This window comes from Helianthus annuus, chromosome 13 (assembly GCF_002127325.2).
Source record: "Helianthus annuus cultivar XRQ/B chromosome 13, HanXRQr2.0-SUNRISE, whole genome shotgun sequence".
Taxonomy (NCBI): Eukaryota; Viridiplantae; Streptophyta; class Magnoliopsida; order Asterales; family Asteraceae; genus Helianthus; species Helianthus annuus.
The window spans coordinates 168,680,166-168,701,753 of record NC_035445.2 but is presented as its reverse complement, the minus strand read 5'-3'; the positions used below and the strand labels follow the sequence as shown (position 1 = coordinate 168,701,753).

The following is a 21,588-nucleotide window of genomic DNA, read 5'->3' as shown; positions in this document are numbered from 1 at the left end:
TCAAATGTTTTAATACCTCATGTAAAACTAGTAACAAATTTTACAGACGATTTCCTAGATATGTTAGGTTGGGTGGCTTGCAAATTTCCTCTAAAGTTTGCACACATAAGTTCTAGCACCGAATTCATACTCAACTGCTTGACACGATAAGCTATGAGGTCAAGTGATAACTAATTCAATACGGACTCATGTTTTTGTTATCTTGTTGAGATGTACGGAATTGACAAGTGACAATTACGTATAACATCCTCTCAACAGATTGTCTTCATCAAATGATAGGCTAATACGTGGCATCTCTTCTTCGTTAGCGAGACTTCATCAATCTTCACTAGAGGTAACTTGCTTGAGTGGCAAGTTCTTTTAATCTTCATCAGATGGTAACTTGACATCAAAGGCAAGTTCCATTAATTCTTTATTGGTTATAAGTTCCAATCGGAGGTGCGTAACTTAGCCCATGAATGCCAAGTGCCATCAGACGCAATGTGTAACCGCTCCAAGGGTTCCTTGAAATTAACAGCCTAAAAAACAACAAATAAATATCTAGTTAAAAAATCTAGCCATTTTTTACAAGTAGACGAAATTAATTGAGACTGCTAAAATTGGGGAAAACCTTGGCTTCAAAACTGGAGCTCTAGATGACGAAATTGGTTGCCGAGATTTGGGAAAACCCGCCTATAGCATTTGTCCATGCGTGTGGCTCGTCGAGACGTTTATGTCCATTACTTATCCCCCATATAACTTCAAACGTACTGAAAGTTAATCCTTTTTTAGCATGAACCATTTTCCAATCCACTTCCGTGTGTCTAATTGCACCAAATACGAGTATGCTAGATCATGGATCAACTCTGTATCACCATCAATGTGAAGATTAAGCATTTGCACTTTTGTTTTCATTCACATTGAAAATGAAATAACTTAACTAAATAGAAGCAAAGATCTTCCTTCATCTGCAGCACATACGCAAATTCTTGAGCCAAACAAATTCTTTGTCCCTCTTGTGTTTCTTCATCAAAATAGTAAATCATGTCAAAACTTTTGCTTTGGTCATATGACATAACTTGAAGGTTGACTGTTAAACAAGGCCACATAAAATTTTACAAATCAATGGTTCAGTTACATGATCTGAACGAAAAAGGAATGATCAATATGGGTTGTATTTTTACTAACCTGCAAAGCTGTAAACTTAAGGATGCTTTGTGGATGAAAGCAACAATGTGATGAAACCATCTTTCAGGTTCGAATGCATCAAACTTGACCCTGCCTATGGCATATGGCTGACAAGGTATGGTAATCTCCTTTCTTCACATCATAACATATAGATACATCATCACCCCGCAAAGCATATAAATCTGGCGTCTGATGGTATTGTTTCCACCGAAAAGGTTCATCCTAGTAAACAACAGCATATGAAGCTTGCCACATTTGTATTATAAGATGTAAAGTTACCAAAAGTGTAATAAAAAAAATTAAAACCCTTGAAATTGTTTTCGTAAAAAAAACCGGCTTATCATTGAAATATTATTTCTTCTGTTGAGACGCTAATTATTAATATTAATTAATTTATAACTTTCAGACAAAAAGAACTTTCAGTAGGCCCAACCTGTTACGATATGAGCCTCTGACTCTCCTGTAAGTTATGAGAAATTGCTAAATATCTGAGATAGCATACCACTGGAACTTCCGTTGAAATCTGCATGAAGATTCTGCATCTTTTCTAGGCTTTCTTCACTCACACCGTTTTCAAATTCTACAACATTTGTGACCTTGTTTCTCATTTTTGTTGTTTTTTCGATTTCTGTTGCAACTTTATCTTGAATCTCAGTAATGTAACAAGAATGTAAAAAAAAACTCAAGAAGCTTGATAGATTTTCTTCTTTCTTTAACTGCAAATTTAAAAATTCAAGGGTCAAACAACACTCTTTGACATTAGTGGCCAAACCCGTTGCTTATCTTGAATCTCCGTAATGTAACAAGATGTTAAAAAAAAAACAACTTTTTTCCATTAAAGATGATGCTGAACCTGTTGCATTTCCATCCCAGTTATAAATCCATTTTCAACGAAGAATGGTAACCAATTTGTAAATCAATATAATTTGTTTGACATCAAGAGTCAAAACTGTTCTTCATATTTTGTGGATGTGACAGTTTCAACTCATTTATATATAATACAAGGGTTCACGTGGTTATCTCAGATGGATCAAATAGTATTATGTAAGGCCTCCTAATCCAAGATCTCACTCAGCTAAAGCAACCAAAAGGTGTGCGGAATCCACCTGATGATCAACCACTGTAGATGAACACAAGAATGCAAGGATTTGAGAGAGAAATCAAGAATACACAGGGTATTCTTGATGAAGATGAATGACGTCACTCACACAAAGCGCCGCCAGACAAAAAGCACAATGATTAGGGCACAGAAATTCACACAGAAATCGTTACCTTGTCTATTCCATATTAAAGTATATATACAAGGTGAAACCCGGACTTTCAACACTAAATAGAAAGCCCGGACAAAACATAGAGCACAAAGCCAACACAGAGTTTTTGCCACAAAACTCAGACAAGCCTAATCTATACAAAACTCAGACAAAGCTAGTCTATATAAACTCTGTCTAAAAATAAACTCTTTCCAAAATAAACTCTTTCTAGCCATAAACTCTTTCTAGCCATAAACTCTTTCCAAAATAAACTCTTTCTAGCCATAAACTCTTTCTAGCCATAAACTCTTTCCAAAATAAACTCTTTCCAACATAAACTCTTTCCAAACTTTGGACATTGTTCGATAAAGACCCTAAATGTTGGAAGCCTTGCACTTATCACCCAAAAGTGCATTAACAAACTCCCCCTTGATCAGTGCATGGTCTTCATTGAACTTGAGATCTTCAAACTTCCATTGGTAACATGGGAGTCATGCACTTATCACCTAAAGTGCATTAACAAACTCCCCCTTGATCAGTGCATGGTCTTCATTGGACTTGAGATCTTCATCCTTTCTTCGAGAGCTGCTTCCTGCCCAGACCTTGTTCTTCACACAGAACTGAACCAACTTGATGGACTGGTCAGCTAGAACACGATCTTCTTCATTGTATTTTAGAGGCAGGCGCCGAAGCTTCTTCAGATGTGCTCCCCTTAAGTTTGCAAGCCAAATCAGATCCAGCACCTTAGCAATCTCCTCCGTCACTTTCGTTTTAGAAATCACTGATTCCCCAGTCTTGAGATGCACGAGCCAGATGCACACAGCTTCTCCAAATATTCCATCTTGAGATGAACGATCCAGATGCACACAGCTTCTCCAATCTTTCATCTTGAGATGAACGATCCAGACCTGAAACACTTAACCCAGGATTAAGAAACTTGACCCCGAAGATATCGGCCCAAACCTGGATCCCAAAAATAACTTCCAATACCCAAGAATAAACAATTGAAATATTAAACAATCAATATTTAATAACTTATTTAAACAATTTTCACAACCCTAGAGTATACTTAATATGATAACTCGCACATAGAAACAAGAAAGCAAAATCTTTTTGTGATTTTTCAAATTTTGACTGAAAAGGAAATAAAACCTAGAACGTATTTACACTAAATATCTTTTTGTGAAGTCGGAGCAAAGGAATCATATCGGTTTTTCTGTCTGTATCCAACACAGAAACCATGGCATTTAGCTTTAATGTTTTAGAATAATGTTGACAGTTCAAGACGTTCAACGGTATTGTGGTCCACTTAAGTTTTAGCACGCTTTCGAACACTGTTTTAGAGATATGGAATTAAGTGTATTAAGCTGACATTAACTATGTTTACCCACCTCAGAATATACTCCCGTATCAAGGTATGCGCGAGAGATCATCTTACTGGTGAGTATACCATTTATCATCTGTTTTTGAACGTATAAGCTAATGTGAGATACTCACTTATTTGAATTTCAGATGCAAAGGGCACAGGAGCAAGTCATTTGTGATAGAATCACTTATTGAGGATAGACTTGACTCCCGCAAGATTTTGTGGGACATGTGATTGTTTATCACTTATTCGGGTCGGGTGCATCATGTTTTGAAGATATTTACACGTATGTATGGTATCATGGAAGATCTAGACTTGCGTCCCCGTTATTTTCCGGTAAAAGAAGCAACCATGATACCCAGATGATAAACAGCATAAAGACCACGTATCTCAGAACCTCGGCAATCTATCAAACGAAATTACGGTACCAAGACCATATATCCGAGAGATGCGCCACACGAGTTACGCAGATCATTATGTTTATATACCAAAAACGGGTTCTTATTTACGCGTAAAACCTACCGATGCAACGTATAATGAAGCTGTCACATTTAACAGTTAATCTCATATATATATAGCCATAGTCCTGCACCAGATACGACTAACCGATGTACTATCATTTCCCTTATATCTCAACACGACTTCATTTTAGATTTTTCCTATGTTTTTGTATTTTTCTGAAATTTATCCTACAACTAAGTAAAATATTTTTGGAGTTTTTTTTTTTTTTTTTTTTTTTTTTAAATTTTCGAAAGCGGTAAGAACTATACAGAAAAGATAAACTAAAGTTTCTATGCGAGTTTGGAAAGCATTTTACTCTGGGTTGATCATGCCAATCATTCGGACCAGATTTTCAAATCTAGCCCGATCGAATGTTTTCGTAAACAGGTCGGCAAGATTATCCAAGGTGTCTACCCTAACCACTTCTATCAACCCCTTCTCAGCACAGTCGCGAATAAAGTGATGCCTAACATCTATGTGCTTAGTGCGTGAGTGATTTACCGGATTGTTTGTTATGGAAATGGCAGAGTTATTATCAACAAGGATAGGAGTTCGAGTAAAATTCAAACCGTAGTCCCTCATTTGCTGCTGAATCCACAAAACCTGAGCACAACAGCTTGAAGCAGCAATGTACTCGGCCTCGCACGTGGATAGAGAAACGGCAACTTGCTTTTTGCATTGCCAATAGACAAGACGGTTTCCAAGAAGTTGTGCGCCGCCAGAGGTTGACTTTCTGTTCATCCGGCACCCTCCGAAATCTGCGTCAGCATACGCCATCAAATCCAGACCACCTTCAGCTGGATACCACAATCCAAGCTTAGGCGTTCCTTTCAGATATCTGAAAATACGCTTGACAGCTTTCAAGTGCGACTCCTTCGGAGTTGATTGGTACCTAGCACACAAACAAACAGAGAACATAATATCTGGTCGTGAAGCAGTAAGATACATCAATGAACCTATCATTGCTCGATATAGAGTCGGATCCACTTCAGGATCTTTCTCATCATCGGGTGAAAGCTTGAGATTTGTCGGTAGAGGCGTGTCATAAGGTAAGCTATCTTCCAATCCAAATCTCTTGAGAATCTCGTGGACATACTTTGTCTGATGCACGTACGTCCCGGTTTTTTCTTGACTCACTTGAAGACCTAAAAAGAATGATAACTCGCCCATCGCGCTCATTTCAAACTTTGACTTCATCACCTTCTCAAACTCACGACACAACTCTTCATTTGAAGAACCAAAGATTATGTCATCAACGTAAATTTGCACGATCAGAAAATCTCCCCCTTTCTTCAAAATGAACAGTGTGGAGTCGATTGCACCACGCAAGAACCCATGCTCCAAAAGATGCTTTGACAATGTCTCGTACCACGCTCGAGGAGCCTGATGGAGACCATAGAGAGCCTTGTCCAACAAATAGACCTTGTTGTCTAACCCTGGAGCTTCGAAACCCGGCGGTTGGGACACATACACAGTTTCATGCAATTTCCCGTAAAGGAAAGCGCTTTTCACATCCAACTGATAGACTTTGATACGCATGTGTGCAGCAAAAGCTAGAAACAAACGAATAGCTTCCAGTCTTGCCACCGGTGCATAAACTTCTGTATAATCAATCCCTTCTTCCTGATTGAAGCCTTGAACAACCAACCGTGCTTTGTTTCTAACAACGACACCCTTATCGTCTTTCTTGCACTTGAAAACCCATTTCGTGTTGATTGCATGCTGGCCCTTTGGAAGATCGACCAAATTCCACACCTTTAACTTGTCGAACTGAGCTAACTCCTCTTGCATCGCCTCACACCAAGAATTATCCTTCAGAGCCATCTGATAGTTCTTTGGCTCTATCTGAGAGATAAAACATTCGTGCAGGCTAAGATTGTAGATTTCTTCTTTCTTGATAGCAGAGAACAAACATTGCATTTCTGAAATACTTCTTCGCGTTTGCACTCCAGCACTTGGATTCCCAATAATATTATCAACAGGATGATGAATATTTGTTCTTGGAACTGGGATTGCCGGAGCTTGAAGATTGTTTCCCAAATTTGATTGAATCTCCCCCTCAGCATTTGCATTACTACTAGAGGCTCCACCATTGCCAGAAGACGCATCAACATTTGGATATGCTGAAAAGTCAACGTATAGATCTCCACTTGTAGTTTGAGCAGCTGCATTAGGGATCTGCTCAGCAACAACATCATTTACGGTCGAAGAATCAGCGACTGGAACATTCGAAGACACATTAGTAGGAATACTTGCTCTCCAGCTCGCATCCACTTCATCTTGGTTCACAAGATGTGTGTATACAACCTCCGAATCTTCTTCTGAAACATCAGGAAGATCAAACGAATCAAATAATTTATCATAATCATAACCGCTTTTGGGACCGAATTCGGACGGTGGAGGATCGAAACTCAAAGGAGTTATATCAAACACGATCTCCACTGTTCGTTTCTTGATGTTATAAACGCGTTTGTTTGGAGTTCCATTGGCATAACCCAAAAAGAACCCAATTTCACCAACTTCCCCCATTTTCGGAGTATCTTTGGTGCGTTTGATAACACACTTAATCCCAAAAGGTTGAAAACCAGAGAGGTTCGGTTTCCTGCCTTCAAGCAATTCATAACAAGTTTTATCTTCTCTTTTGACAGTAAGCACATGATTTAACACATAACATGCAGTGTTCACCGCCTCGGCCCAGAAGAAAATTGGCAATTTTGATTCAGAAAGCATAGTGCGGGCCGCCTCAATTAGGGTACGATTCTTCCGTTCTGCAACTCCGTTCTGTTGAGGAACATATGGAGCGCTGAACTGATGAATGATTCCCATTTCCCGACATAACTCATCCATATACTGATTCTTAAACTCAGTGCCGTTGTCACTTCGGATTTTCTTAATAGGAAGTGAATAATTTTTCTCAAGTTGTTTGAATAAATCTCTTAAAATACCAGCGGTTTGATCCTTTGTTTTTAAGAAAAATACCCATGAATAACGTGAGAAATCGTCAGTGACAACTAAGCAATAAGACATTCCACCAATGCTAGCCACATGGATCGGGCCGAAAAGATCCATGTGAAGCAATTCAAGTGGTTTTTGGATTGAGTTAACTGTTTTCGGTTTATGAGGCTTTCGTTTGATTTTTCCTTTTTCACAAGATTCACATTTGTTGTGCATATTAAAACTACGTAAAGGAACCCCCAACACCAAGTTGTTTTTCACTAAGTGGTTCATTTTTCGCAGATGCACGTGGCCCATTCTCCTATGCCAGAGATACGATTGATCTTCAGTCGCCTTTGAAAGTAGACAAGTCACTGGAGCAGATGAGTTAACCAACGGGCGCATGTCCATGACATATGTGTTATTCACCCTTGGAGCCCTCATAACGATCCAATCTTCAGGAACAACAAATCCCGGACGCAGTACGAAGCAAGCTTTATCAGTGAACAACATCGTGTACTTGTTATCACAGATTTGAGAAACCGACATCAAGTTGTGCTTCAGTTCTTCAACGTAGTTCACTTTATGCAGCGTGATTTTTCCATTTGACACAGAGCCTTCACCGGTGATGTAACCACCCTTTTCACCGGCAAAATTCACATAACCACCACGAAATTGTTTAAAATTGTTCAATAACTCTTTATTTCCTGTCATGTGTCTGGAACAGCCACTATCGATATACCAAATATAGATAGCCCTCTTCAGCTGCTCCTACACTCCCCAACAAAAATTTAGTTAGAGTGTGGGACCCAAGCCATGATGGTCTTGGGTCGTCCTGATTCGTCAACATAAGAAAACTCTTTGAAATAACCATCATCGCCTCTGTGTCCACCATTTCGGAAATTGTTGGAATGAGTCCCCGCAAATCGTGGATTATACGGAGTTGACGATCTGTTGGTATAACCAGAGTTTCCATACCCTCGGCTTCCATAGTTTTGGTAATTGTAATTTTGATTCCTCGGTGACTCAAAATTCCTACCAAATCTAGGAGCATCTTCGTGTCTTGAGAATGATCGTGGATGATTATTCGAATGCGGTCTTTGATTTGGAAATCGGGGGGGTGACGCATTTCGATCATTCACGAATTTGTTCTGTGCATGAGGTCTAGCATAGTTGTTGTTCGAACCTCCAGAACGTTTGTCATTCTCAACGCCTTGAAAGGTGACATGATTTTGTCGTCTGTGAGGGGTTTTCTCACGAGTATCATGTCTTTGAGGCACATTTTCTGATCTGTCCCCACGGTTATTAACAGCGGGTTTCTCCTCTTGATCCTGATTTTGTTGTGATTTAACATTTGGTTTAACAACTGGTTTTACTTCATGTTTAATCACTTTGGTTTTCTCAACCTTTTGATTTTTACCATTTTTCTTTTCAACATTAACTGATTCATTTTGAGGTTTGTCAACAAAAGGTTTCTTTTGATCAGGATCAACAAGTGATTTACCCCTGTCATCTGGACAGTCTGCTGCTAAGTGTCCTTTCCCACGACACTTGTAGCATTTGCGAATTTTCGCAGCATTCTTTGGACGTTCCTCATGATCGGTCGAAGATGAAGAGGCATTTGTGGGATTTTTCAAAATTTGGTTCACAAACTGTGAGTTGGAACCTGTTTCAATTTTTACTTCTTCTTTGATAAAATCCTCCCCTTTAACAAACTCTGTTTTAGGGACATTTTTCAAAGCCTTTTTGTTTTTCCCACGTGACTTTGGTTTTGATTTTTCATTTTGAACTTGATTGAAAATTTCTAAAATCTTGTTGCTTATCAAATTTTCAATGTTTTCAAGGTTCACTTCATTTTTCTTAGACATGCCACTCTTCTTTGACTGATCTGAGTCAGTGACTTCATCTGGTTCAGATTCTGACTCACTTTGTGGTTCAACCGTTAGAGGAGTCTTTGGCACAAAATTTGCCAATTCAGGGTCAATGCTTGGCATCGATGTATAATTATGGTTTACCGGAGGAGGCACCTTGTTATAACCAATGCCAAACATTCCTTCCTCAGATTCTTTGAGACGTTGGCTGTTAATACAGAAGTTCATCACGTCGGATGAATCCCTGAACTTTTCGATCTTTCGTTGCAAATCTAAAATCAGATTATCTTTTTCCAAAATGATTTTGTTCTTTTCCAAAACACAATTTTGATTCATTTCAAGTTCAGATCTTAATTCCTGATTTCTAAGATTACCCACAGCCACAAGTCTCTCAAATTCAGAGATATCATTTTTCAGTGCTTTTATCTTAATTCGGTGTTCTTTATCCGAATTAGACAAAACAGCAATGAGTTCTCTGGATTTTTCTAAATCTGCAATTAAGTTTGTGTTATGAAGTGCATATCTATCAATCTTAGTCACAAACTCAACACATCTAGCACAACGCTTATCTACAGAAGATGATTTTACCTCAATGCCAGCCATGAATGCAGAAGCCTCGTTTTCTACGGAATTTTCTTCCAACCTTTTAGCTTCTGCATCCGCAAATTGCTGCATTTCAGCTGTGGAGATGTTGAATTCAAAGCGTTCTCCTTTTTCTCCATCTTCTGTCTTGCTAGGCTTCTCAACAGTCTCTTCGATCGAAGGACTTTCATTCTCAGTAACATTTCCCGAATCCAACTCTTCCCCAAGAACTTCAGCTACAACTGCAAGCTCCTCAATGCTTGTCTCTTCAACAACCTCTTCAAACACTTCTTCGTTCACAATTTCAGCTATGAAAGCTTGTGACACAATAGCTCCTGAGATGTCTTCCAAAGCACAACCCCAGTCATAAGGCTCAGTCACACTCTGTAAAGGTTGAGCCACCATAGCATTGTTTGTCGAAGATGTGGTATTTTCAGATCCACTTGAACGACCACTTGAGTTGGAGGCAGCATTTGATGTATTGTTTTGAGGTCTTGAGTTGTTTCCTCGGGAGTTGTTGTCTCTGTCAGATCTTTCCATCTTCGGCTTTCGACAATCACGTGCGAAATGCCCGTAGATCCCGCAGTTGTAACACTTTACCTTTGACATGTCGACGCCCATTCGAGTCTTTGTCTGACCCCCTATGAACTTCCTACCCGTCTTCAGCAGAAACTTCTTCGCTCTACGGACTAGCAATGCCATATTGAGCTGTAGATCAAGTTCTTCCATCTCGTCTTGATCTATCTGATCGAAGTCTTCATCGAGACTTGATGGTTCAACGAGTTTCCCAAGACAGAAATTCTCGTATGCAGTCATGAAGGACGCCAACAAACCCATATTTTCTTCAATCAACTTCAACCCGCTTGCATCTATCTTAGGAATGTTCACACTTGTTCCTTGAGATTTCTGAGCGCCACTAGAAGAGTACATCCCTTGATTTGAATTGGTTGTTCCACTTGAGCTGACTGTGTTGCTTATGAAGGCGTGTTCACTTGCATGACCTTCATTTTCCGAATACAAAGCAACACCGACTCCACCATTACTACCCTTATCCGTTGGTTTCGAAGCCTTATACAACTGAGGATCTTGGATCTTCTCGAATTCAGATGCTTGATCTTCCATATTCCAAGCGTAACCCCTCAGCTTCTGAACAACTTCTTCCAATGTAAGCTCTTCGTAGAGAACACCCTCTCTGATCAAAGCAGTGTACATATTCCATTCTCTCGAAAGACAATTCAGAAACTTCTCAACCTTCTCGAATTCAGTGTAGATACCCTCTTTACTTCTATCAAGTTCGCTCAGCAGATGATAAAATCGATTCACTGTGTCATCAAACGATTCATTCTTCAAAGCCTTGAACACAACGAATTGAGTCTTCAAACGTTCGAGACGTCGTTTCTTGTACATTTCGTTTCCTTCATATCGCTGGATCATACTATCCCACAATTCCTTTGAGCTATTTCTCTTACGGAACGTATGAAGTATAGATTGTGTCATTGCCATCGTTATCATTGACATTGCTTTCTCTTCACAGTCATAAAACTTCTTCTGATCGTCAGTAAGCGCCAAGTACGTGTCAATCGTCAACGTACGTACTGGAGTAGCTCCACATCCTTTAACGATGCACAACCAGATTTTGATGTCTTTTGCTCGAACATATCTTTCGAAACGCTCCTTCCACTCAGGAAAATCAAGTTCGTTGATCAACAAAGGAGGTTTGTCGTTACTTCCTACCTCAGCATTGTGCTTGAGGCTTTGCACCATTGTAGTGAGATTGTTGTTTGCCATTTTAGACAACAGTGAACTTCCAAGCAGTGAAGTGAGCTATAGTCAGAGTGTGTACCCCGGATCACAGAAACCTGAAATTAAACACAGACAACAGAGCTCGAACACAACACTGTTAGAAATTTAAAAACTCAGACACCTTTACTGATTAAAAAAATTCGGACACACTGCACTTATACCTCAGACTAGAGTGAGAGTATTAAACTCGGACTCTAACTACAGGATAAAAGTAAACTCAGATGACAAAATCGGACTCAAACTGATTATCTAGAGACTACTCGGACTCAAGATTAAAAACTCAGACTCAAGACAATCTAATAAATTCGGACTCAAGGTGTTCTAATAAACTCGGACCGACTCAAAGGACTTCTAATAAACTCGACAAACTAACTAACTCGGACTAATAATAGTAATATATAAACTCTGACTAGATATTAATTGTTAAACTCGGCCTAGATATCTAATATTAAACTCGGACTAATCTCTAATATTAAAGTCGGACAAGATATTAGGTATAAATTAATAAACTCAGACTGATATATATATATTTAATAAACTCGGAGATGTCAAGGAGACTTACAAACTCAGACTTGTTTCTCGGAGACTTACAAACTCAGACTTGATTCTCGGACAATACTAAAAATTTAAACTCTGACACTATATAAACTACTTTAACTCGGACTCAAAATGAATATATAAACTCAGACACAAGTAAATATAAGCTCGGACTCACGATATTGGGACCAAAACACAAACTCAGACACTAAAAATTACCTAAACTAGATAAATTCGGACCAGACTAACAACTAAACTCAGACACAATTAACTTTAAAAGGAAAACTCAGACAAGGAGAAAGCTCAGACTGAAAGAATTGAAACTCAGACAAGTCTCAAAACTCAGAAGGAACCAATCTTCGGAGTATCTCCCCAATGTGACTACACACTGGTTCAATAATACCCCGGAGACACAAACACAAAGTGTAAACCTCAGACCAAGCTTCCAAAGATTAAAACTCAGAATCTTTATCTCCTTCAAAGCTCTGTATGAACAAGAACAAAAACCCCTGTAAAACCCAGATGAAGAAAACACTAAAAACTCACTAAACTACTCAAAATCCATCATCCAAACACTAGAAATGAATGAAGAATCATGAATAACACACAAAAACTCACTAAAATCTCACTAAACCCAATCAAAGTATGAACTAATCTCACCAAAACCTTCAAACTAAGAACACCTACAGTAGTATGAGCACACTGCTCTGATACCACTTGTAAGGCCTCCTAATCCAAGATCTCACTCAGCTAAAGCAACCAAAAGGTGTGCGGAATCCACCTGATGATCAACCACTGTAGATGAACACAAGAATGCAAGGATTTGAGAGAGAAATCAAGAATACACAGAGTATTCTTGATGAAGATGAATGACGTCACTCACACAAAGCGCCGCCAGACAAAAAGCACAATGATTAGGGCACAGAAATTCACACAGAAATCGTTACCTTGTCTATTCCATATTAAAGTATATATACAAGGTGAAACCCGGACTTTCAACACTAAATAGAAAGCCCGGACAAAACATAGAGCACAAAGCCAACACAGAGTTTTTGCCACAAAACTCAGACAAGCCTAATCTATACAAAACTCAGACAAAGCTAGTCTATATAAACTCTGTCTAAAAATAAACTCTTTCCAAAATAAACTCTTTCTAGCCATAAACTCTTTCTAGCCATAAACTCTTTCCAAAATAAACTCTTTCTAGCCATAAACTCTTTCCAAAATAAACTCTTTCCAACATAAACTCTTTCCAAACTTTGGACATTGTTCAATAAAGACCCTAAATGTTGGAAGCCTTGCACTTATCACCCAAAAGTGCATTAACATATTATTGAAAGACTATACTAAAAATGTGTTATTTATACTTATTTGTGTGCCTGTGTATATGTATATAATATGTGTGTGTGTGTAACATAATTTTTTGATATTTTGATTTACCTTTTTCACTTAAACCGCACATGCTGTGAAAATCAACCTCAAAAGCATCTTTGAATAATGAATCCAACATGCTATCATGAATAAATCCTGTGTTATATCATGAATACCAATAATCAAAACCAGGTTATTATATGATAATGGGGTGGTCAAATGTTGTAGAATGGAATTTGCTATTTGCTGATTGACACTTAAATTGTTATTTGCTGATTCAGTCATCATATGCCTGAGATTTGCTGAAAGGCCAAGTTTTTAATGGAATTACTAAAAATGAATCACTGAAGAAACTCAATTCATGAAATTGCAAAACAGGATAATGAAATTGTTGGCTAGGAAACAACATATCGAACAGATTCTTGAATTTATCAGACCGAAAGTCAAGGTGATATAAAAAATAACCGCATGTCTAATTGAAATAAATTTGAATTAAGAAAAGAAAACATCAGAGTAAGACATGATTTCAATCAAAATAGATATTTAACAGTGAAGAAATATTAAAAAATAGACAAAAGTACCTGCAGTCTATTTCGATTTTGGGGATATGAGAGATTCGGGGCCAGTAGTGGGAGCCTCTTCCTTCACACCTTTCTTTCAATTTTGGGCAATGATCATATATTCCCAAACTCAAAAGTGAAGGTAACAGCGTCTCTGGTAGATCTTTCACCTTTGGGCAATTCCCAATGTACAGATGTTGAAGAGATGTGAGGTGTTGGAGTCCGGTTGATAGTGATTCCAGATTATCAAATGTGGATATTACCAAAGATGTAAGAGAAGAAGGGAAAAGGTGGGACAATTGACTAAAATTCCTCACATCAGGTTCATCATATAAAGATAGTTCAACAAGGGAACCTGGGAAATTCTGATCCCCCCACTCTGATATGGGCTTCTTCAACCCTTCTAGTTTAAGTGAGCACAATTTGGGAGGCCAACGCCCACCATGAATGGAAACATCAATACCTGGACACCTTCTGATTTTCAGATCTTTTAACAAGGCGAGATTCTTTAGCTCAGGTAATGACACTAGACGTTCGCAATTACTAATTGACAAAAAGGTGAGGTTTGATAGCTCAGGTAATGACACCAGACTTTCACATTCAGAAATTTCAAAATGGGTGAGGTTTGATAGCTCAGGTAATGACTCCAGACTTTTACAATCACTAACTGACAAACTGGTGAGATTCGATAGCTCAGGTAATGACACCAGACTTTCACATTCAAAAATTGACAAACGGGTGAGGTTTGATAGCTGAAGCTCTGGAAGTGACATGATATGTGGACAAAATGATACACGCAGGCTGGTGAGGTGAGTGGAGTTACTCAATTTACTGATTGATCTTAGATTTTCCCAAGCAATAATAGTTAGGGTTTCAAGCATTGGCATGCTTGTTTTGTTGATTTTTCCCTCAAGTTTATAACAACCCCATATTCTAACTGATTTGAGCTTATTCCCTCCTTCTTTTGGGAGGTAGACATCTGTAATAACTGAACAACCAATAATTTCCAAACTCTCAATGCTATTTGGACAACATAAACGCTTTATGCTACTACAAGAATTTACATACAAAGTTCTAAGAGATAACAGGGTGCTGCTCCCAAAATTGTCATCCTCCTCTTTCTCTTCTAAACTTACCAAACCTGAACAGAAGTCTAATCTCAATTCCTTTAATCTCACAAGAAGCTTACTTGCCTCTGTTTCTGATTCCCACAAGTATTCTATTTCATTACATTCTTCAATACTTAAATCTTCAACTTCCTTAAGATACCCTATAACTCCTCTCCACACCTCATATATAAGCCCTGATACACAACTTATTGTCAATTTAGTGACTGATGAAGCTACCTGAACTAGACTTCTCAACACACCATCACCACATGTGTCAATTCTAAGAACCTTGAGTGAAGGCAGTGCTTGAAGTGAGACATTAATCAATTGTGGACAATTCTTTACATAAAGCTCTTTAAGGCATGGAAACACTGCTGCTGAACCCTCATTTTTAGTTGACCACCCCTCCCATCCAGACATATCTTCAAATGTTAGCACTTCAAGTGAACGGAAGGCGTTAACATCATTTCCGGTTAACTCCAGACCTATGAGTTTAACCTCATCCATGCCTTGAATATGCAACCTCTTAAGTGATGGGAGCAACCCAAATGGGGGTAGAGATGTGCATTTTTTACAACCACGTATTGACACATTAACCAACTCATGAAAGGAGCGATCACCAACCCAATTTGAAATTTGTGTTCCCCCGTATGACACCATTGAAAGCGTTTTCAACGTATCACTATTAGGTTTCAGCTCATTGAGAACTTCCTCTTCAAGTGTATCCGTTCGTGAGCCATCAAACACATCAACCCATTGCAGCTCTAATCCAGTAATCTTTTTCAGAGATAAGTTCGCCTCCCGTGCATGCTTTGCGCTTTGCACTTTGTGCAATCCCTCAATGGAAACTTTCCCATGGAGATTTGTTAATCCCTTGAGCTCATTTATTGCAAAGCCATCATTTCCTTCAATGATGATCTTGGTGAGAGTCTGAAGGCTTTCCAACTCACCAATCCCCAATGGCAGCTTCTCCAACGGAGTATCTCTTATGTCCAAATGTCGTAACCTTTTAAGATTTAAGAAACTTTTAGGCAGCTTAGTTAACCCCGACACTCAGAAACAATCAATGTCTGTAGATTATAAAGGTTGCCAACATTCTCCGGTAACTCTTTTATATTTGTTCGAGATAAGTTAAGATACCGCAAGTGTTTCAAAGTACCAATGAACTCCGGTACCTCACTTATCTGAAAACGACTCAAAGAAAGGACCCTTAACAATGTTAACTCTGGAAGTAAGTCATCCAAAATCTTAGAGGATAAGTAATAAGAGACCCAACCTTTATCTACACCGAGAGATACTGCTAAAAATGTTCTCAAGCTTTTGGCTCCTTTGAATGCCTCAAACTTTTGGTAACCTACATACTCCTCGCGAGTAAATGACATATGTCGATACTTTGCCAAAGCTTCTGTCTTTGTCTTCATATGATTGTCAAACCTTAGAAAAAATTCTCCGGCAACAAAAGTGGCCAAGTCATTCATCAGATCATGCATGATAAACAATGATTCATCATTAGGTGCATGTTGGAAAAATGACCTTGATAATAAAATTTCAAAATATTCACGGCCCAAGCGTTCTGGTGACTTGGATGGGTTCAAAAACCCTTCTGCCATCCACAATGATACCAACTCCTCCTTGTCAAACAAAAAGTCTTTGGGGAACAAGGAACAGTATGCAAACAACTGCTTCAAATCTGCAGAAAGTTCATGGTAGCTTATCCTAAGTGCCGGAACAATCTTGTCACTATTTTCTACATCTTTACCACTTTCAGTGGCATTACCGATTTCTACATCCCATATCTCGCTATTCAACACGTCATCCCAGTCTTCTCTATCTGTTTTTGTCCTTAAAAGCCTTCCAATTGCCTTTAAAGCCAAAGGCAAACGACCACACTTTTTCACAATACCTTCAGCTTGCGGTTTAAGTGTCGTGTGTGAGTTGAAGTTATCTACCCCCAATGCATGTATTGCAAATAAACGCAGTGCATCTTCATTCGGCAAACTCTCGAGATGGTCTACATTATGCAAACCTATCTGTTTGAGCAATTGATTCTTACGTGTTGTCATGATTATCCTACTTCCAGGAGCACATGATAGAAATGGGCGCACTAGGTTTTCCCAATCCGCATACTTTTCACTCCACACATCATCAACTACTAGTAGAAATCGTTTGTCCTTAAATTGCTCACTGAGAGCCTTTTGAAGCTGATTCAGATCTTTAAATTTCTTGTTTTCTTTAGTCACATCTTGAAGGATAGCATCAGTTATCTTGAAAATATCAAAATCATCTGAAACACAAACCCATGCCTTGGGTTCAAAGTAATCCTGCACCTTTGTATCATTATACAAAAGTCTAGCTAGAGTGGTTTTTCCAACCCCACCCATACCAACTATAGGTAAGACGCTAAAGTTATCCTGAGATGACCCATCATCCCCCAACAACTTGTTAAGAAATTGCTCTTTCTCAACTTCTCTTCCGACAACATCGCGTTCTGGCAAAGAGGTTTCCCTTCTTCTACTAGTATTTCTTGGCTTTTCATCTATCTTAAGCAAACCTAGATCCGTTTTTTGTTTTTCTAGATTTTCTAACTCTCTGTTAATACTATCTAACTTGGGAGACAGCCTATGAGTTAGTGAGAAATTTGTGCAGCATGATGGGATGAGCTTTCTTACCTTGCTGCAGATGATTGCTCTTGATTCCAGGGTCAGCTCACGATGCATGTCTTCGGTAGCCAAATCATCGAGTACGTCATTGATATCGTAAGCCAGATGTTGGAGAGCATTCAGCCATGATTTGACAGATTTATGAGTCACCTCCTTCTGGGAAGCATCGCTAAGCAGATCTTGGATCCTGGACAGTGTGCTCTTCAACTCCTTGAGCTCGTTGTGAATTCCCTGAGCACGAGCAATTCGCTTGAAGGCTTCATCAGACAGCTTCTGGAAAAGGACTTTGATGAGTTCAGTAGCAATAGTTTCAGCCATTGTTTATTGCAATTACTAAAACTGGAACTATGGATCTAAATGATCAATGAGGAGTGCATTGAAATAACAGTTGTAACACATGTTTATAGTACAAAAATAAACCGTATCCTTAGAGAATAACTTGTGGGATTGTAACAAGCTATTCTATTCGTGTGATTATTATGGAAAACTTTTCTTCTTAAATATTCTTGTGCATGTTCTGGCTGGCAGACTTTATCGTCAAAATAAAGCAAAGAATTTGCTTTTCTGTCAAAGATAATCATGTGGCTGTAATTGTAGGAGCATCTAGTAATGGGTTGTTCCGAAATTAAAAAAATAGTTCCTTAGTTTTACTTTTAAAAAAAGGAATAATTGATTTTAATAATCCTAACTATTAGCCATTGGCCGGCATCGGTTCCAACTTCAAAAATAACCAGTGGTGGTCTCACCTTTTCATATATTGTAAACCAATTGACCTTTACTAAACTGAAAACGATAAGAGGACAAAAATAAATTAAGGTTATGTTAGTAAGGGTCCATTATTTTGCAATATGTGAAAAGTGGGATCACCACTGGTTATTTTTTAAGTTGGGACCGTTGTCGGCCAACGACTAATAGTTTGAATTATTAAAATCCATTATTCCCTTAAAAAATTAAATAGTTTGAATTATTAAAATCCATTATTTCCTTGAGTATATATAAAGTTTAAACCTCATTTATTTATTGGCCAAAATGGATATATCAACCTTTCACCAATGATGGCAAAACGTGTGGGTCCTGTAACATGTCAAAACAGGTTATTTTGAAAAATGGATCAGTTAGTCATCTATAGAGGATTTCACAATGAATCCGGTCTCATCCAAAAAAAATCATATTATAGTAATCCATTTAAAAATATGAGGCTACACAAAAGTTTAAGCATTTAAAAGAAATAAAAAATAGATAGACCGCATGACCACATGTAAAAGACTGAAAAGCTATTTCGTGCTCACATTTTTTGAGGAGAAAGAAAAGAAAACGCGATACACTTTTATGTACATTAAATGTAAAATCTTTTTAGTTTAAAATTTGTAACAATGTGATATAATATAACACTTTGTGTCGGAGGAGAAAGAAAAGAAAACGCGATACACTTTTATGTATGTGGATATCCTCTAAATGGTAAAAAAAACAAGCATTTTTTCTTGTTTACTGGGTGTTTACATTTTTTGAAATTATACAGAAAATGTAGCGTTATTTTTGGTACTTTTTTGTAAAATGTTACATATAATGTAATACTTATTGCTCATTTTTTGTTTACTGGGTGTTTACATCTTTTGAAATTGTACAGAAAATGTATGTTTACATGTGGTGTAACTTCATATATATGTATAATATATGTAACATCTTTCTTTGTAGTGTACGTACCAACATGTAACATCTTGTTGTAGGAAGACGACTTTTGTAACAATGTGATGTAATATGTAGGACCGTGTTTGTGACCGAAACCGTGATTAGTGTGAGATCGGTTCAAGACGGGAGAGATTAGAGATGGATAAACACACTTCTTTGTATTAATCCGCAGTATAACATTACAAATCGGCCCGATTATATGATAACCAAACTAATACCAAAGGAGTATACATCCGGGGAGAGACCAATGGTGATCTCTCCCCCACACAATATTGTAGGACCGTGTTTCGTGACCGAAACCGTGATTAGTGTGAGATCTGTTCAAGACGGGAGAGATTAGAGATGGATAAACACACTTCTTTGTATTAATCGGTAATATAACATTACAAATCGGCCTGATTATATGATAACCGAACTAATACCAAAGGAGTATACATCCGGGGAGAGACCAAGTGGTGATCTCTCCCCCCACACAATGAAGCTCACAGGGAACTCTCAAATGAGCTCCCCTTCTCTCTCTAGTGAAAATGTAAGACAAGGGTGGTATTTATACCCACACCCATTTCACTTGCACACACATACGGTCAAACACATAACCCTCTCGTTTGGACACTTCAAACGAGCGGGTCAATACACATTCGTTTGACCGTTTCACTAACTGTTACATATTCAACGTAAAATAAAATCTAATCTATTCGACAAGCATCGGACACAAAATTTGCATCAACAAATTCCCCCTTGTCCATTGCTGTCGAATGCTGAAAATGCAACTGCAATCGATCTTCAGTCAAGTATTCATCTTCTCTGTGTTAACAAATTCCCCCTTGACCGATGATCCAGGTAAGTAGTATCTTGACGCTCCTTGTAAAATATTTCCCCCTTAAAGTACGTGTATCCGTGTTGGGTGTTGTGCAATTTCCTCAATTGACCGATCTTCCGCTGATCTTCCAATAATCCAACCGGCATTTGACAAGGGTTCCATTCTTTTAAGAACTACATCAAGTCTTGATCTTATCGTAAGAACTCTATTTCATACAAGCATACTACACTGATAGAGATTTCTGGTGAACTGTCTTCTGTAAACCGTCTTTGTGGAATCGACCAAGTAATGCACTTTAATCTTCAGCATCAACACTCAGGAAAGTCAGCTAGACCAAGTGTATCCCTTGCAAGCTCAACCAAACGGCACGCTTAGTTGAACTACATCCAGATCTCATTGTCTTGCCTTTGTGAAGTTGACCATGTAATGCACTACGGATCTTCAGCATCAGTACTCAGGAAGTCAGCTTGACCAAGTACATCGTTTGCAAACTCAACGAATTGAGTTACCCCAAGATCCCTGTAAAATCCCAAAGAAACATCAAACCCAAAACCAAATCCTGCAGGTCTTCAGCCTTGAACTATCAACTTTCATAAAGATTCCCCCAGGTCTTCAGTAAACAGTGCTTTAAAACTACTGTCGACTTTAGATACCTGTATGTTTTCGTGCAAAACTCTTCACGCTGGCTGGAGAATTAATTAAAATCCTCAAATATGTATCTGTGCAAAACATTCCACGCAGAACCGTTTGTATCACCAGAAAATCACAAACTCTACCACCTGTGATTGCGTTTAGAAATTTACCGAAGAAATTCAATATTTGAAATTTTTTTACCCCCATTTCTTTGGTAAGATCTCTAAACCTTAACAGATTCTCTCCACTTCAAAGAAACTGTCGTCAATTTCACATGTTCACCAATTCCCTTCACTTAGCGAAACTATCGTCAATCTTCACTGAATCTTCTCGGTTTCGAAAAATCACGAAAGCGACTTTCTTCTTTGCATATTTTAGTTGAATAAGAACGTCCCCTAGTACCCCGTAGGATCCGACTTGTATCCATCCAAAGACTTTGTGAACTCGTTAGGACCGGTATTGACATTCTAGGTTCATTCATTCGTTACCAAATGCGAGAATAGGACAATAAACAAAAAGATTTCTTCGTTGCATATTCTAGTTGATAAAGAAATTTCGCCTAGTACCCCGTAGGATCCGACTTGTATCCCTCCAAAGACTTTGTGAACTCGTTAGGACCGGTATTGACATTCCAGGTTCATACGTTCGTTTTCAAATGCGAGAATATGACAATAAACAAAATGCTCTCGAACATTTACGAATAACCGATAACAATCATAAATATTGACGTGCAGA

General features: G+C 38.3%; 2 protein-coding genes across 2 annotated transcripts; both read right to left on the bottom strand.

Annotated features, from left to right (window-relative positions):
- Window positions 1-59: 59 nt before the first annotated feature.
- Window positions 60-16,096, bottom strand: LOC110864201 (putative disease resistance protein At3g14460). The gene is made up of 7 exons (XM_035981749.1): window positions 13,964-16,096; window positions 13,452-13,538; window positions 1,601-1,883; window positions 1,168-1,389; window positions 921-1,003; window positions 611-845; window positions 60-518 (listed from the first exon to the last, which is right to left on the bottom strand). Exons 1-2 carry the CDS (start codon window positions 15,709-15,711, stop codon window positions 13,526-13,528), a joined length of 1,761 nt encoding a protein of 586 aa, XP_035837642.1. The 5' UTR covers window positions 15,712-16,096; the 3' UTR covers window positions 60-518; window positions 611-845; window positions 921-1,003; window positions 1,168-1,389; window positions 1,601-1,883; window positions 13,452-13,525.
- Window positions 15,634-17,524, bottom strand: LOC110886334 (putative disease resistance RPP13-like protein 1). Its single transcript, XM_022134112.2, has one exon. It carries the CDS (start codon window positions 17,430-17,432, stop codon window positions 16,092-16,094), a length of 1,341 nt encoding a protein of 446 aa, XP_021989804.2. The 5' UTR covers window positions 17,433-17,524; the 3' UTR covers window positions 15,634-16,091.
- Between the last annotated feature and the right edge of the window lie 4,064 nt (window positions 17,525-21,588).